Source organism: Trichechus manatus, unplaced genomic scaffold (genome assembly GCF_000243295.1).
Source record: "Trichechus manatus latirostris isolate Lorelei unplaced genomic scaffold, TriManLat1.0 scaffold00049, whole genome shotgun sequence".
Classification (NCBI taxonomy): domain Eukaryota; kingdom Metazoa; phylum Chordata; class Mammalia; order Sirenia; family Trichechidae; genus Trichechus; species Trichechus manatus.
This window is the reverse complement of record NW_004443985.1, coordinates 145,286-159,885: the sequence shown is the minus strand read 5'-3', so window position 1 is coordinate 159,885 and position 14,600 is coordinate 145,286. Positions and strand designations below refer to the sequence as shown.

Below are 14,600 nucleotides of genomic sequence, written 5' to 3'. Positions count from 1 at the left end.
TGAGAAGATTTTTCAGAGGAAGAACCCTTGGGCCAAGTCTTGGGGTCCCAGAAACCATCTTGGTAACAGAGTCATGGATAGAGATGGTAGCTTTCAAAGAATTGCAGATAACTTCTTGTGGCTGGGCATGGGATATGGATGATGAGTGGGAGGCAGTGAGGCAGGTGAGAAGGGCTTGTGTGCCAGGGTACACAGCTTGGAGTGTATCCTGCAGCCACTGAGGGATGTAAGCAGAAGAGCTCAGTGTGGAACAGTCATTGTACTTGTCATTTCCTTTCAAAAAGTGGCCTATGTTGTTTCCTGTCTAGGACATAGCATGATGGACACCTTGGCTGTTGCCTTACGAGTGGCTGAAGAGGCCATTGAAGAAGCAATTTGCAAAGCAGAAGCCTATGGGGACAGCCTGGTATGGCCTTCCCCTTCTCTCTGTGGGGATTGGGAGTCAGCGTCCTGCTTCCAGGAGAAAGTTCAGGTTGTGGGGAAGTCAGTGTCCCAACAGCCATGCCCACCTATCCCTGCATTTGTGGTCAGGAGAGCATGACTGGTCCTGAGAGAGTGATTGCTGAGTCTCCCCTGACCCACCCACAGCAGACAGCCATTCCGTTCCCTCTACAGGATAAGCAGAACGAGGCTAGTTACCTGCGTGACCACAAGGAGGAGCTGACAGAGGAGCTGGCCACAACTATCCTGCAGAAGGTAGGTGGCCCAGGCGGTCCGGGGGCTGCAGTTTACCGCCCTGGCCCAGATGAGCTAAAGAGCAGACATGGGGAAGGTCTGAGCACCCTTTCTTCTGTGCCTGCTCCTTCTTGCCCTTTGTGCTCTGGGGGCCATTTCTAAGCAGTATGAGTTGATTGCCTTTAAGGATTGAGCTAGTGGGCGAGGAGCCAAGAACTCAGCACATGGCTACTCATTGGCTTCCTGTTCCCTAGGCCTCTTGGGGTGTGTGTGTGTGTGCATGCTCGTGCACACACACACGTGTGCACGCAGGCATCTTTTAGATGGTATCCCCTTCCCACACTTCCTGAACAGTCTCTTACTGAAGAGGCTTGACTGTCATCCCGCTACCTCCATGCCCCAAGCTGTCCATTTAAATGGTGTATCAGTTCATTACTGCTGAGTAAACAGCCACCCCAAAACTCTGTAGCTTTAAACAAGGATCATTTTTTTCTTGCTCATGCATCTGTGCAGCTGATCTAGGCTGGGACATGACAGATGGCTCTACTTTGAGCTGCGGTTAGGATCAAGTGTGCTGCAGTGTGTTCAATTTGGGGCCTAAGGTGTGGGGCGTACATCAGATATTTTGTCGTGGAAGAAGCACAGGGGAGCAAGAAACTCCCTTCAGGCCTAGGCTTGGCCCGACAGAGTTACCTACTCCCTCCTCACATCTCACTGGCCAAAGCAAACCACGTGGTCAAGCTCAAAGCCACAGGGCTGGAGAGGATGCCTTCCCCATGCTGGGCTGGACCGCAGAGTCATATGGCAAATGGCTGGGTACAGGGTGTGTTGAAAAAATGGGGCCCATAATCCTGTCTACCACAGTCATCCCTCCTAGTCATGATAATTCACACCCCTTCCACGTGCCAAATACATTCACCCTATCCAAAGACCCCCAAAGTGTCTCATCCAATCACAGTTCAAAGTGCATTCACTCCAAATGCAGCTCCCTTTCAGCTGGAGACCTGGAAACTAGATAAACACAGGGTCCGCCCCCACGTACCCAACATATAACATTGGAATAGGGACGGAAAGAGAGCGTAAAACCCACCCACAGCAAAGGGGAAGAATAGGAGGCAGAGGCAGTCACTGGCCCATGGCAGTCCTGAAATCCCACCGGGCAAACGTGCCAGCTCCTTGCTCTGGAGGTGGGGATGTGCCTTGATTAGGCCCCGGCTCAGGCGCCTGGACAGGAACTTCCAGTGAGTGCTCTCCTCAGCTCTTGACCTTCCTTTTTATCCCCCCTCTGGTCTAAAAGAACACTGAAGAGCATGCCTTCCCGATGGTTCAGCGTTTTCTCAGCTGCTTTCTGCCCGTAGGAACTTGGGAGGCCAGAGACCTGGGAAACTGGACTCACTAAATCCAAGTGGCCATGGCCGACAAGTGATGCAAACGAGCTTAACATCCCTGGTGACTCTTGGGTTTGCAGAGGCTCCAAAGTCAGGATTTAGAGCCAGAGACTCGGGGTGTGAGATCTAGGCCTAGTGTTTGAGCCATGTGACCTTCTCTGGTATCTTAACCTCTCGCGCCTGTATCCTCATCTGTCTAATGGGGAGAACTATAGCCTGTAACTCTTAGAATTGTCTTGAGGATGAAAGGAAGTGAAGAACATACAGTGCCTAGAACAGAGCGTGGCATGCAGTAGGCACTTAATGAACAGAAGATGTTTGGGGCAGTTATTATTCCCATTTTACAGGCAGGAAACAGCTGCTCAGGGTCACAGGACTAGTTAGGAGCAAATCCAGAGTCCCACCCCCAGGAGCCTGGAGGATTATTTGCAGACGGTAAAGGGCTGTGCAGCAGCTCTGGGCGGTGCAAACAGTTAAGCGCTAAACTGCTAGCCTAAAGGTTGGCAGCTTAAACCCACCCAGAGGCGCCTCGGAAGACAGGCCTGGTGATCTGCTTCTGAAAGGTCACAGCCTTGAAAATCCTATGGAGCAGTTCTACTCTGCACACGCGGGGTCACCATGAGTCAGAACCGCCTCAAGCGCAGCTAACAGCAAAAGTGCTGTAGAAATGTTCAGGCTGAGGTTGCGTTGTTCTGTCGCAAGGCAGATCTGAAACCGGCCGGTAATCCACTGAACTAAACTGTGAAGTGGAAAAGTCCCGGTGATGGTCCAGCTACCCTACACAGCACCAGGGAGTCTCTTTAATAATGTGCCTCTTCTGTCACCCGCCCCCTCACCAGATCATAAGGAAGCAGAAGAGCAAAAGTGAGCAGCAAGCAGAAGCCGAGCCGGAGTGGCCACAGTCCCAGAGCTGTGGTGTGAAGGCAGCTGATGAGGGGACCACAGCCCCCCCAGGAGGCCCCCGAGCCTCCGCCACCCTCTGGGTGAGTCCCAAGCAATGCTGGCCCACCCCACGCAGACGTGACACCACAGTCACCCATCTGTCCTGCACTCACCTGCCCACTGGGCAGCAGAAAGCTACTGAAGGGCAGGGAAGAGAGACTGAGAGAGGGCGTGTGTGTGAGTGGGGCAGGGAGCAGTGAGAGAATAAACACACATGGACCGTTGAAAACGATGGAGGTGGGCTTTACACAGAGACCAATTTAGGAAAAACAAAAATGCCCATAGGCTGCATTTTTTAAATATGATTTTTCTATTGTGGTAAACACATACGTAATAAAACATTTGACATTTCAACTATCTTTACATGTACTGTATAGTTTGGTGACAGGCTACATTTTTTTATTCATTCTGAAGGGTGGTACTTTGAGGGGAAAAGAGCCTTAGGAGGGTCGTGTGTATTCTCACAACTTAGATCACTTGGTTCATTGAAACCGAGCGGTGACGGCAAGAAAATCACCGGCCGTGCTCAGCATGGTCACATCTGCGCTGTCACACTGTGGGCCCCAAGGCAGAATCACAGAGTCAGTGTCACAAAGCCCTGCCTGTGGCCCCAGGGTCTTGGGCTGTTTGTGCTGGAGTCATTGAGTCTATGAAGTCCTTTGTTGTTGAATTCGCTCCAGCAGAGAGGTATACAGAGTGCTGGGGAGGGAGCTGGGCGGAGGCTAGCCACTGGAAAACTGCGTTTTCTGGACTGAGGTTCAGCCAGAAAGCAAGGGACTGGTGTCAAGCAAGGGACTAGGGTAAGTGGTGGGACCACCTGCAGGTGTAATTTAAAACTGAAAGTCAGAAATGTGAAAAGCAGTGTGTTTGTCCTGCTCTTCCAAGTGGTTTGGTGGCATCTGTGCCCCTGAGTGAATAGATTGGAAAAGATTGTGCAAAGCCGCCACGTGGTATACACTCAGTTCCAGAAATGACGTTCAGAGCCTCACCTGCATAAGCTCTCCCCATGTTCTCACCAGCCGCCAGGTGTGTGGGGATAACAAGGAAGGCCCTCATGGGTTTATCAGAGACTTAATAGCACTGATTTATCAGCAGACCCTTCCCTTGCCAACATGCTTTCAGCTGGGTTCACTGCTTGCTGTCATGCACTGAGCATCAAGGGGAATACGAGGAGTAGAAGCCTCCGTCCCTGCCCTCCAGGACTCTCTAATCTGGTCAGCAAGGCAAGAGGCATATGATTAAGACTGAGAACAAGGGAATAAGATGAGACAGCTCGTAACTGGACGCTTAGTTGAGAGGTGGAGCCTGGAAATGGAGTCGGAATTGAGAGAAGGGAGTGTCCCTCAGGCGGTGAAGGGGAAGGCCTCCTGCTGGGCCCGGCAGCAGCAAATGTGATTCAGACAGCCTGTTGTTCAGATTTTCACCAAGTCCCCCCTGCTGTTCCTGGGCTGCGGCTGCATTCATGAGGCTGTCCTGCATGTTGTGTCTTTTTGATGTACTTTCTGCAAACTGAACAAGTCAAGTCAAGTTTTGGGGGCTGTAGGAAGTGGAAATCCCCACAGCTCCCCAGACTCAGCCGTGAGTCCAGGGATTGGGGGCAAGTACAGAGAGCTTGGGCCCTGCCTCTGATGCTCCTGGGGGTGGGATTCTGGATTTGCTCTTAACTAGTTCTGTGACCCTGCGCAGCTGTTTAGTTTCCTGTCTGTAAAATGGGAATAATAACTGCCCCAAAGGATGGCCCTGAGGATTCCTTGTGCAGCCAATGCGGTATTTCTTGAGCTCCTGCTCTGCCAAGATGCTGTGTTAGGTGATGCAAAGGCAGGGGCTCCTGCAGATACGATGGACTTCATCATCTAATGGAAGAGAAAAATCATAAACAAACAACAAAGAAACACATGGTACAAATTCCAGCGGTTGCTGTAAAGAGGGAGAGAATAACTCGGGGCAGGTAAAGCTTGGTTAGGGGGCAGCCAGGGAAAGCCTGCCCTGGGAGGTGCCTTTAAACCATGACTTGGGAGCAGTGGCAGGAAGAGCATTCCCACAGAGGGAACAGCATACACGGAGGCTCTGAGCAAAAACGGACTTGGCATGTTCAAGGAACAATGGTGGTCATGTGGCTGGAGAACAGTGACTGAGAGCAGAGTGGCAAGTGATTAAATGAGAAATGCACATAGGCATCAGCCCCTAAATGATAGTTATTTTTCTTACTATCATTACTTTATTACTACAGTTCAAAATCAAGGTCACTATATTATGAAGGTAGAAGTTCCTGGGAGGTGCAATTGGTTACTGTGCTCAGCTGCTAGCTAAAAGGTTGAAGGTCCTAGTTCACCCAGAGGTGCCTCAGAAGAAAGGCCTGGCATCTGATTTCTAAAAAGTCAGCCATTGAAAACTTGATGACTATCTGGGATCAAAATGACAACAGCAACTCGAAAGATTAGATAGGAACCTTAAGGGGCAATGAGTTTATGTTAAAGAGGAGGAACAACTCAGAAAAGGGGGGTGAGGATGGTTGCACAACTGAAACAATGTACTCAATGTCACTGGAAAATACACATAGAAACAATGGAATAGGTGTATGTTTTGCTGTGTATGTTCTCAACAGCAACAACAAAATAAATAATTTTTTTATAAAAACCCTCTGGAGCTCAGTTCTCCTCTGACGCACATGGGTTGCCATGAGTCAGTCGCCTTGACAGCAATTAGTTTTATATTATTAAGGAAATCTGCGTGAGTTATGAGGTGGACTTCACCGTATTTTGGTCAGCTAGGCTCCAGGCTTAAAAAGCAGCAGCTATTTGTGTATCCCTGACTGACCCACCTGCTCCAATTCAGAGGCCACCCTGCCCCGCACCAGCAAGGCCCCACTTCAGGTCCTCACAAGTGCCCTGTCCCCAGCCTGGTCCCCCCGCCACACAGGCAGATGGCACCATCTTGCTTCTCTTCACTGTCTCAACTCACCCACTGAAGTGTCTCTGTCCACTCGCTGCGTCTTGGAGTTGACCCATACTTCCTTCAGGTAGGGAGACTCCAACCGTGTCCCACTTCCCCTGGCACTGAAGAGACCTAACTTTCCCAGAAACAGACCCTTCCCAATTTTTCCTGTTCACATCAGCTGAAAGCAGCTGTATACAGAAGCTGAAGTTCTCATGCAAACCCTGTGTGATCAAAGGGTCTGGGAGGTCATTGTAGAAAACCTGAGTACTAATAGCAATAAGAAAGGAATTGTCAAACATCTGTAGTGATAATAGCATATGGCCAATACTTTTCCTTTATACAGCGAAACCTATGAGAGCTGGAACCCGATGGGACGGCCTTGTTTTTCCAGGTCTCATTAAGTTTCCACCTTTGACAGGGTGCAGTCACCACTTTAATGCTGTTCTCTATTTGGGGGAAAATATTTGAATTTTCCTTCTCTGACAGGTTTGTGCATTACACAGGTTCTGGCTTTTCCAGGTTTTACTGTATAAACATCATGTGCAAACTTCCATTAAGCCTATTCCTATACCAAAACCCAGAAATAAATCATATTCTGCTATTTGCCTTATGAGAAAAAAAAGTAATGTGTAAGTTCTCTCTATAATTGATGTTGAAGCTATAGTGGGGCAGTTCTTCTGTGCAGCAGACAAGATTTATAACAAGGCTTTCACACATGTTATTTGATTAGATCTGTGTGAGAGCACTCTGTATTATCCCCATTTGACAGAGGAGTAAACTGAGGCCAGTTTACTCTTGAACTAAGTGGTGGCGTCAGGACTAGGGCCCACGTCTCCTGACTCAGCATTGTCCTACACTCTGCTGTCTCCTGTTTCATTGGGGGCTCTGGCTGCACAATGCCTGCTTTCCCACCAGATGTTCATTGGGTCTTCTTGTCATACCCAAAGTTAAAGCTGGAAATGGTATTCCTCCCACCTCACAGAGACCAGTCACACAATCTGTTTGTCATGAGGTGTAGGGCAGTGGCTTTAGTGCCATGAGTCAGAACAGTGGGCACCTGTGACTACCTGCTGCAGCATACCCCTTTCTGCAGTGGGCACAGAACTGCTTTATCCACTCGTCAGCCAAATACTGGCCAAAGCAGCTTAAAATAAATGGCAAGGACATTTCCCCAGGGGAATCCCCCACTTTGCCCGTCGGGCTCTCTGGAAGGAACTTCGTCCACTTGGGACACAGTCCTGGCCCCGGGCTGTTTCATGGAGACAGACGTTCAGAGGCACCAAAGTTTCACAAGACTCCCATCTGGTTTGCTCAAATCAATACCTTCAGGATTTCATGTCCCATCCGAAAATTGGTCTTGCCAAATGCCTGCCTCTTGCACAGCAGAACTGCCTTGCTGCAGTTTTGACACCGACGTAGAGAGAGCTTACACATTTCTTACTCCTTTTTGTCCTGAGTCAAATAGCAGAATCTGATTTATTTCTAGGTTCTGGTACAGGAGCCAAAGGCCTAACAGAAGTTCCTCCCAATTCTAAATTATCCTTTGAGTCTCTGATGTGTAAAGCTTGGCAAACTGTTGACATCTTCCCCAGACTTGAATTCACCTTAGTGGGAAGTGGGTGGGAGAGAAACTCGGGGTTATAGTTTGAAAAAGCCCCACAGTGGGTACTGATACACTCACTTGGGTGAGCACTCCTCCCCACGTAACATTTTAACGACCCAGTTCATATGGCCTGGTGGCAGGTGGGGACCTTACAGAAAGGACAAGATCATCATCTGGCTCCTATTCCTGCAGCCTTTGCCCTTCACTTGGACATTTGACCAAGGAGGTCCCAACCTGTCCTCTCTCTGTAGGTTCTCACATCCCATGATTTTCAATACGCAAAGAGCGTGTTTTTGTCAACAATATCAAGCAGGAAGAAGTGCATACTGTTTCTTTCCCCATACACGCTTGTATGATGGGGATCAGTCCCAAGCAAAGTGACCTGAATCTGAAAATAAAGAGAAATCATTATACACCCAGCTGAGTCCCCAGCACAGTTCACCCCTTTCAGCCACCAGTACTATTAGCCCCTTCCCGATTGTGAGGAGTCACTGATTTCTGGCTTTTCCACAGCTCAGCACTGGGTGTTCAGTGGGCGTCCCACAGATGCTGGTCTGTGGACGGCTGTCAGCACAATGTGTCGGTTTGCGGGGATTTAATCAGGGCCTGGACTTGACTCCTTCCCTTCTGGTTCCCAGGATACATGAGAAGGAAGGACAGCATATTGATTAACGTCCCAGCAAAAACGAAATGGGGCTCCACACCCTGATAAAGTGGTCATTTTTAGGTTCTGGTTTGATTTTAGAACAAGCTCTGTGATTAGAGCTTTTAAAAAGCATTTTCTGGAAAGAGTGTTTGCCCATTACCCAGCCCTCAGTGATAAGAATGCATTGATTCTTGATTTTTTTTGGCTTATTTAGAAAGGCCTATACCAAGTTCTTAAGAGCTACGGCTGCTAACCAAAAGGTTGGCAGTTCGAATCCACCAGCCGCTCCTTGGAAACCCTTCGGGGCAGTTCTGCTCTGTCCTATAGGGTCGCTGTGAGTCGGAATTGACTTGACAGCAACGGGTTTGGTTTTTTTGGTTTTTATACCAAGTTCTAGCTGCTCCTAGGGGCAAAGAAGCCAGCACACTACCAGTGTTCAAGTCAGTGATATAGATTTGCTCATCCTGTTCCCATTTGTCACTAGCCATCCATACTAACAGACTAACAGGGCAAACTCAGGTAACCTACAGCCCCACATTGGCCAGCCCAGGAAGATGAGCCACAGACACACTCAGGAGGATTGCAGGAAATGGCCTGGACCCCTCCTCTTGCCCCTGACCTTGTTCTACCTCTTTCCATCTCTTCCTCTTGTCCTTGTTCTCTCTTCTATTGCTCTCCCCCTCCTGCCTCCAGACTTCCATTTGATATGATCACCGAGGTCTTGACCCCCAGAGGGACACTGGCCTGACTTCTCTTAGCCAGGGCCCAAGGCAGCCCCAACCCTTCTGCTCTAACAGCGCCACAGTGGGGCCAGCCTGGACCCTCAAGGGGAGGCATATCCCGTGGACAAGGGTCAGCTTTCTCAATTGCTACATGCAGCAGGGCTGAGCGCACTTCCCACCCACGTAGGCTGAGCTGGTACCTTCTCCCAGCAGCTGGCTCACACCTGGCCCTGGTCCCCTGTGACGAAAGACCCTGTGCTGGGAGAGTGGTCCCGATGTTAGGACCACAAACAGAAGTTAGGGCCTGGAAGGCTGCCATATTGCACAACTCCAGGGGCCTCCACGTAGAATGCAGTGTGAATGGTGTCCCCAGAGTTGCACAGCAGGGTGACTGTGGGTCTAGCTGCTGACAAGGTCCATGTGGGGAAGAGATGGGAATGACAGTAACATGCACTGTGTTTGCCTACCGCGTTATTTCTTCTACTCCCACCTTAATGTGGACACGTAGACATTATTGGACCCATTATATAGATAAGGAAAGTGAGGCTAAAGTGTAAACATACTTTGCCTAAGGTCACGCGACTAGTGACCGGTGGAGCCAGGATTTGAATGCCTTTTTCCTGACCCAAAGCCCTTGATCTAACTTCTGCCTCTATAAAATGAGAGCAGTGGACTCAGTGATCTCCAAGGTCCTTTTTGCTCAAAGGTTCTAGGGCTGCGCTATCCATGAATACACATGGCTATTTAGGTTTAAATTAATTAAAATTGCATACAGTTTAAGATCCAGTTCCTCAGTCACACTGGCCACGTGTTAAGTGCTCAGTAGCTACCTGTGGCTAGTGGCTACCATATTGGACAAGGAAGATATAGAACATTTCCATCTTTCTGGAAAGTTGTATTGCATAGCACAGGTTGAGGGGTTTAGATAAAGAAGAAGGGTGAACAGAGGGCTTAAAAGCAGAGGTATATCTGGACACCAGCCAGAACCGAGACACTAACCAGCAGATAGAGTTTCAGTTCCCAGGAACTTCAGAGAAGGTGGGCCTTCCACTTTTCCACCAGGTGTTCTCCACCTGGATGCTCAGCAGCATAACCTACCTGAGTCCTACTCCAAAGGTTCTGAATCAAGGGGCTTGGGGCAAAGCCCTGGTGGCACAGAGGTTAAGAACATGGCTGCTAACCAAAAGGTCAGCAGGTCAAATCTACCAGTTGCTCCCTGGAAACAGTATGGGGCAGTTCTACTCTGTCCTACAGGGTTGCTATGAGTTGGAATCGACTTGAGAGCAACAGGTTTGGTTTTGTTTTTTTGTGGGGATGGAGCCCAGGCATCTGTATTTTAACCAAAGGCTCCCCGGGTGATGCCAACAGGCTGCGAAGTTTAAGAATGGCCATCATGATATCCTGAGGAGGGCTCTCTGACCTACAGACCGTGGGAGGCCCCAAACCTGTGGTCTCCTGGCAATATGTCCCCCTTTCTCTTCAGTTCTCCAATGGCCTGGACACCTTTGGCACCTCACACAGAGTCTCAGAACCCCGCAGGCCCCAGTACTTGGGCTTGATCACAAAACCCAAACCCAAATGTCCATCCCCATGCAGAGTTTCTGATCCACTCTCTTAAATGAAAGTCCAGTGTGATTGTTCCCTTTTTAATTTCCTCCCTTATTGTGTGGCTCTCTGCCAGTAAGACAGGGAAGGAGGTCGGTGCAACCCGGCTTTCAAAGCCTTCAGATGCAATATCCTAAAAGGCGCTAGCACAGGGGTTGTTATTCATTTAAAAACCTGTCTCTTTGGGCGCGTGTATATAAAAAGGCATCTCCATAATAATATGGTGATGCTACTGATAATAATGGTGATGACAGCAGAGGTCAGACGCTTACTCTGTGCTGACGACTGAGATGAGTCTCTGACTCTTTCTCTGGCCCGTCCTTTACCCCTTTCTGTTTCCCTCCGCCTTTCGCTTTGTCTGTCGTTTCTTTCCTCACACTGCCTCTCTCTCTCGAGTGTCTGTAGCACAGAAATAAAGTTGTTTTTTTTGTTTGTTTGTTTTTAATTTACTGTTGTAATTGTTGGGGTGAATTTAACGGCTGTGTCTGATCCTAAAGGAGCCCTGGTGGTGCAGTGGTTAAAGTGCTCGGCTGCTAACTGAAAGGTCAGCAGTTCAAACCCACCAACTGCTCCAGGGGAGAAAGATGTGATAGTCTGCTTCTGTACAGATTTACAGCCTTGGAAACCGTATGGGACAGTTCTACTCTGTCCTACAGGGTCACTGTGAGTCGGAATTGACTGGACGGTAGTGGGGGGTTTGGGTCTGATCCTACAAATACAAAGCATAGCCATGTCTTAGTTGTCTGTTCATAAACCAAAACCAAACTCGTTGCCAGCAAGTTGATTGCACTAATGGTGACCCTGTAGGCCAGAGTAGAACTGCCCCATAGGGTTTCCAAGGCTGTAAATCTGTACAGAAGCACTGTCACATCTTTCTCCCACAGAGCGGCTGGTGGGTTCAAACCACCAACTTTTTGGTTGGCAGCCAAGCCCTTAATCATTGAGCCACCAAGGCTTCTTGTCTAATCACATGGGCCTCTAATATTGACCCCTTTGCCCAAAAACCCTGATACTGAGAACGTTCTTATCTCCCTGTTTATATTGTGGGCTCTTTGAGAGCGAAGACCCTATTTCAAGGCCATGGTCAGTGCCACAGCGAGCCTGTCCTGTTGATGATGCTGTTAATCATAACAATAATCCATCCTTCCAAGAGGTCTGGGTAGAAGACTTGGCTGCTGCCAGCATGGAGGATGCGGGGGCTGCAAAGGAAGGTATAACAAAGGTAACTGGTGACCTCACTGCACGTTGCATCCAAAGCTTCAGAGCCAGCTGGTTCACGTGACAATCCCTGCTGGGTGGAGCACCACTAGCCAGGAGCGCATTGTTCCCGAGCTTTCAGCAAAGCCTGTCAGGTCCAGCACCAGGAGGGCGTGGAGCACTGACTGCGGCCACACAGACCCAAGCTCAAACCCTGCCTCCATCTTGACCCCCTGTGCCTTGGGCAAGTCATTCAACCCCTCTGGGCCTCACTCAGATTATTAGTAAGAGGGTAGGTATGTTGCACTGACTCAGTGGTAAAAACAAACAGACAACGACAAAAACGTTACCATCGACTGGATTCCATCTCATAGCCGTGCGCTACATAGTAGAACTACTCCGTAGGGTTTTCTTGGCTGTGATCTTTACAGAAACAGATCGCCAGGCCTTTGTTTTGTGGCCTGGGTAGATTTGAACCGCCGACCTTTCGGCTGATAAAACCAAAACCAAACTGATTGCCGTCGAGTCACTTCCAACTCATAGCTACCCTACAGGACAGAGTAGAACCGCCCCATAGGGTTTCCAAGGAGCAGCTGGTGGATTCAAACTGCTGACCTTTTGGTGAGCAGCCGAACTCTTAACCACTGTGCCACCAGGGTTAATAGTCGAGTGTAAACCTTTTGTGCCACACAGGACCCTGGGCCTAATAAATGCTATTGTATTATATTGGCTAATATTTATTGAGTGCTTTCTGTGTGCCAGGCATGATACTAACCCCTTTACATGAGGAAACTGAGGCTTAGGACACTTGAATAATTTCCCCAAGATCTGACAGGTAGCCAGAGGAGGAGCTGGCATTGACCCAATACCTAACATGTCATCCGTTAGTTAGTGCCTGAAGAGTTAAGATGCCATACCTGTTTGGAAGCTCAGATTCCCAAGTCAGTCTTTACAAGGCTTTCTGGCATGCTAACATTTCAACCCATGGCCTCCGTCAGCCCTTCCCAGACCATGTGCATCGATGGGCAGACACTGTAACTCCGGCTAGCCCTTCCTGACATCACCGGCCCTGCTTCTCCCGTGGACCCTAGGGTCGATAAGAGGAAGAGAAGGAAAGCAAAGGCTGTGGCTTGGAAAGAAAGGTGGGCATACAGGGCCCATCCAGAGTAATGAGCAAATAATGTGCTCGAGTAATCCCAAGGCTTCCCAGGAACCAAACGAGTTGAACTAGCTGGTGCGTAAAAGCATTGTGGCGCCATCTTCTGGGCTATGGGATCATCTCAGTGAATTCGTGGCATAATCAGGTCTGGGTCTCAGAACTGCGGCTTTTCTGCTGTGCCTGGGAACTTGGGCAGGCAGTGTCCTGGGACCCGTTGGAGACAGTTTGTTGGACCTTTTATGACTGTCAGGTTGTAGTTTTGTTTTTAGTGGGAAGCAATAGTTTACTGACATCCCAACTCTCATGAAAAACACGACCTGTCTTCCCTGTTGGGACAGGAGAGGGGCTTTTCATTTTTTGGTCTTGGATTTTGTAGGTGGTGAGGGAAACATTTTTCTCCCATAGAAATGGCCCCCAGATAGTTTCTACAGACACATACAGATACATACATGCATAAAATATAGTTTGAGCGACTGCAAAATGAAATATTAAATATTGTTTATTCCCTTTTTTAAACATGAATTCAGTTATTTATAGTGAGAAGCATGTGAATATGAAAGGGAAGAGCGGGGTAGAAAGTGGCTCACATGAGACTGCGGTAATACTGCACCTAGCAGCTAGGCTGTCTGCCCACTGTAGGCCAGAGCTGTGTCTTCAGTCCTGCAAATTCAGTCACCAACACAGGACTAAGGGTGACACCTAAAAGATCGTCCCTGCCTTCAGGGAGATCACAGTCTGTGGAAGAGTCAACCAGTCGGTGTATAACTGTAACAGAGCATAGAAAGATCCCTGTGATCACACAGGTGGAACCCCACCCAGACCAGGGTGGGAGGGGTGCCAGGGGTATGTCCCCCTTAATACATGGGGAGTTTTCATAGAATGATTTTTCCTTCATTTTTAATAGTTTCACTTGCCTACTGGCCATCAGCCTTGATCTCTGGCCTCTCTGATAACTGCTCATTATCTGCTAAGGATTGAGCTAACCCATAGGTGGCTCCATGGAAACCTTGGTTGTTGTCAAGCTGCATCATGAGAACAGCTCAGGACGAGGGCTGGATCAGTGGTTGCTGTACCCACTGAGTGAAGGAAGCCAGACTCGGCTGGAAGCCACTTGCCATGATGTTAGCTTCGCTCTCCTCCAAGTATGACCTTGCCCTCCATGTAAGTGGGGATGATGGCAGGCTGAGTTGTATTTCTCTCTCTTGCTCACCAATTTTGTCCAAGAAGCTTGTTTAAAAAAAAAAAAAAAAAGCACTTCTGGAAATCCATCCTGTAACCAACCCCAAATCACACTCAATTCCGCAGCAAAATTCTGTTGATTTCCAATACTGTACCAGTTACTGTGCCAGGGACAAGTAAGTCACCATTACCAGATACCATCCCTGCCCTCAGTTGCTCACAGTCTAGTGGGGACACTGGGCAAGAAGACAGGTATTTGCAGTAGAGTTCAGGGAAGCACAAGTGAGCAGAGAGGAAGCCCAGAACCCCCAGCCCAGCCTGGGCAGGGGGCAATCAGTGGGTTTCCCAGCCACTCCATGGGAGAAAAATGTGGCAATCTACTTCTGTAAAGATTTACAGCCTTGGAAACCCTATGGTGCAGTTCTGCTCTGTCCTATAGGGTCACTATGAGTCAGAATGGACTTGATGGCAGTGGGTTAAGATGGGGAGAGCTCATTGACCTTTGGGCCACATTAACCTGTGACCAGTACATTGACCATTGGGCCAC

General features: G+C 49.0%; 1 protein-coding gene across 1 annotated transcript in view; it reads left to right on the top strand.

Annotated features, from left to right (window-relative positions):
* Positions 1 to 14,600, top strand: part of MYRIP (myosin VIIA and Rab interacting protein) — a 194,283-nt gene that overhangs the window by 111,244 nt on the left and 68,439 nt on the right. Inside the window, exons 6-8 of the mRNA XM_004377307.2 lie at positions 309 to 406; positions 616 to 696; positions 2,903 to 3,046. Coding sequence (XP_004377364.1) covers positions 309 to 406; positions 616 to 696; positions 2,903 to 3,046 — 323 coding nt within the window. The remainder of the gene's footprint in view (positions 1 to 308; positions 407 to 615; positions 697 to 2,902; positions 3,047 to 14,600) is intronic.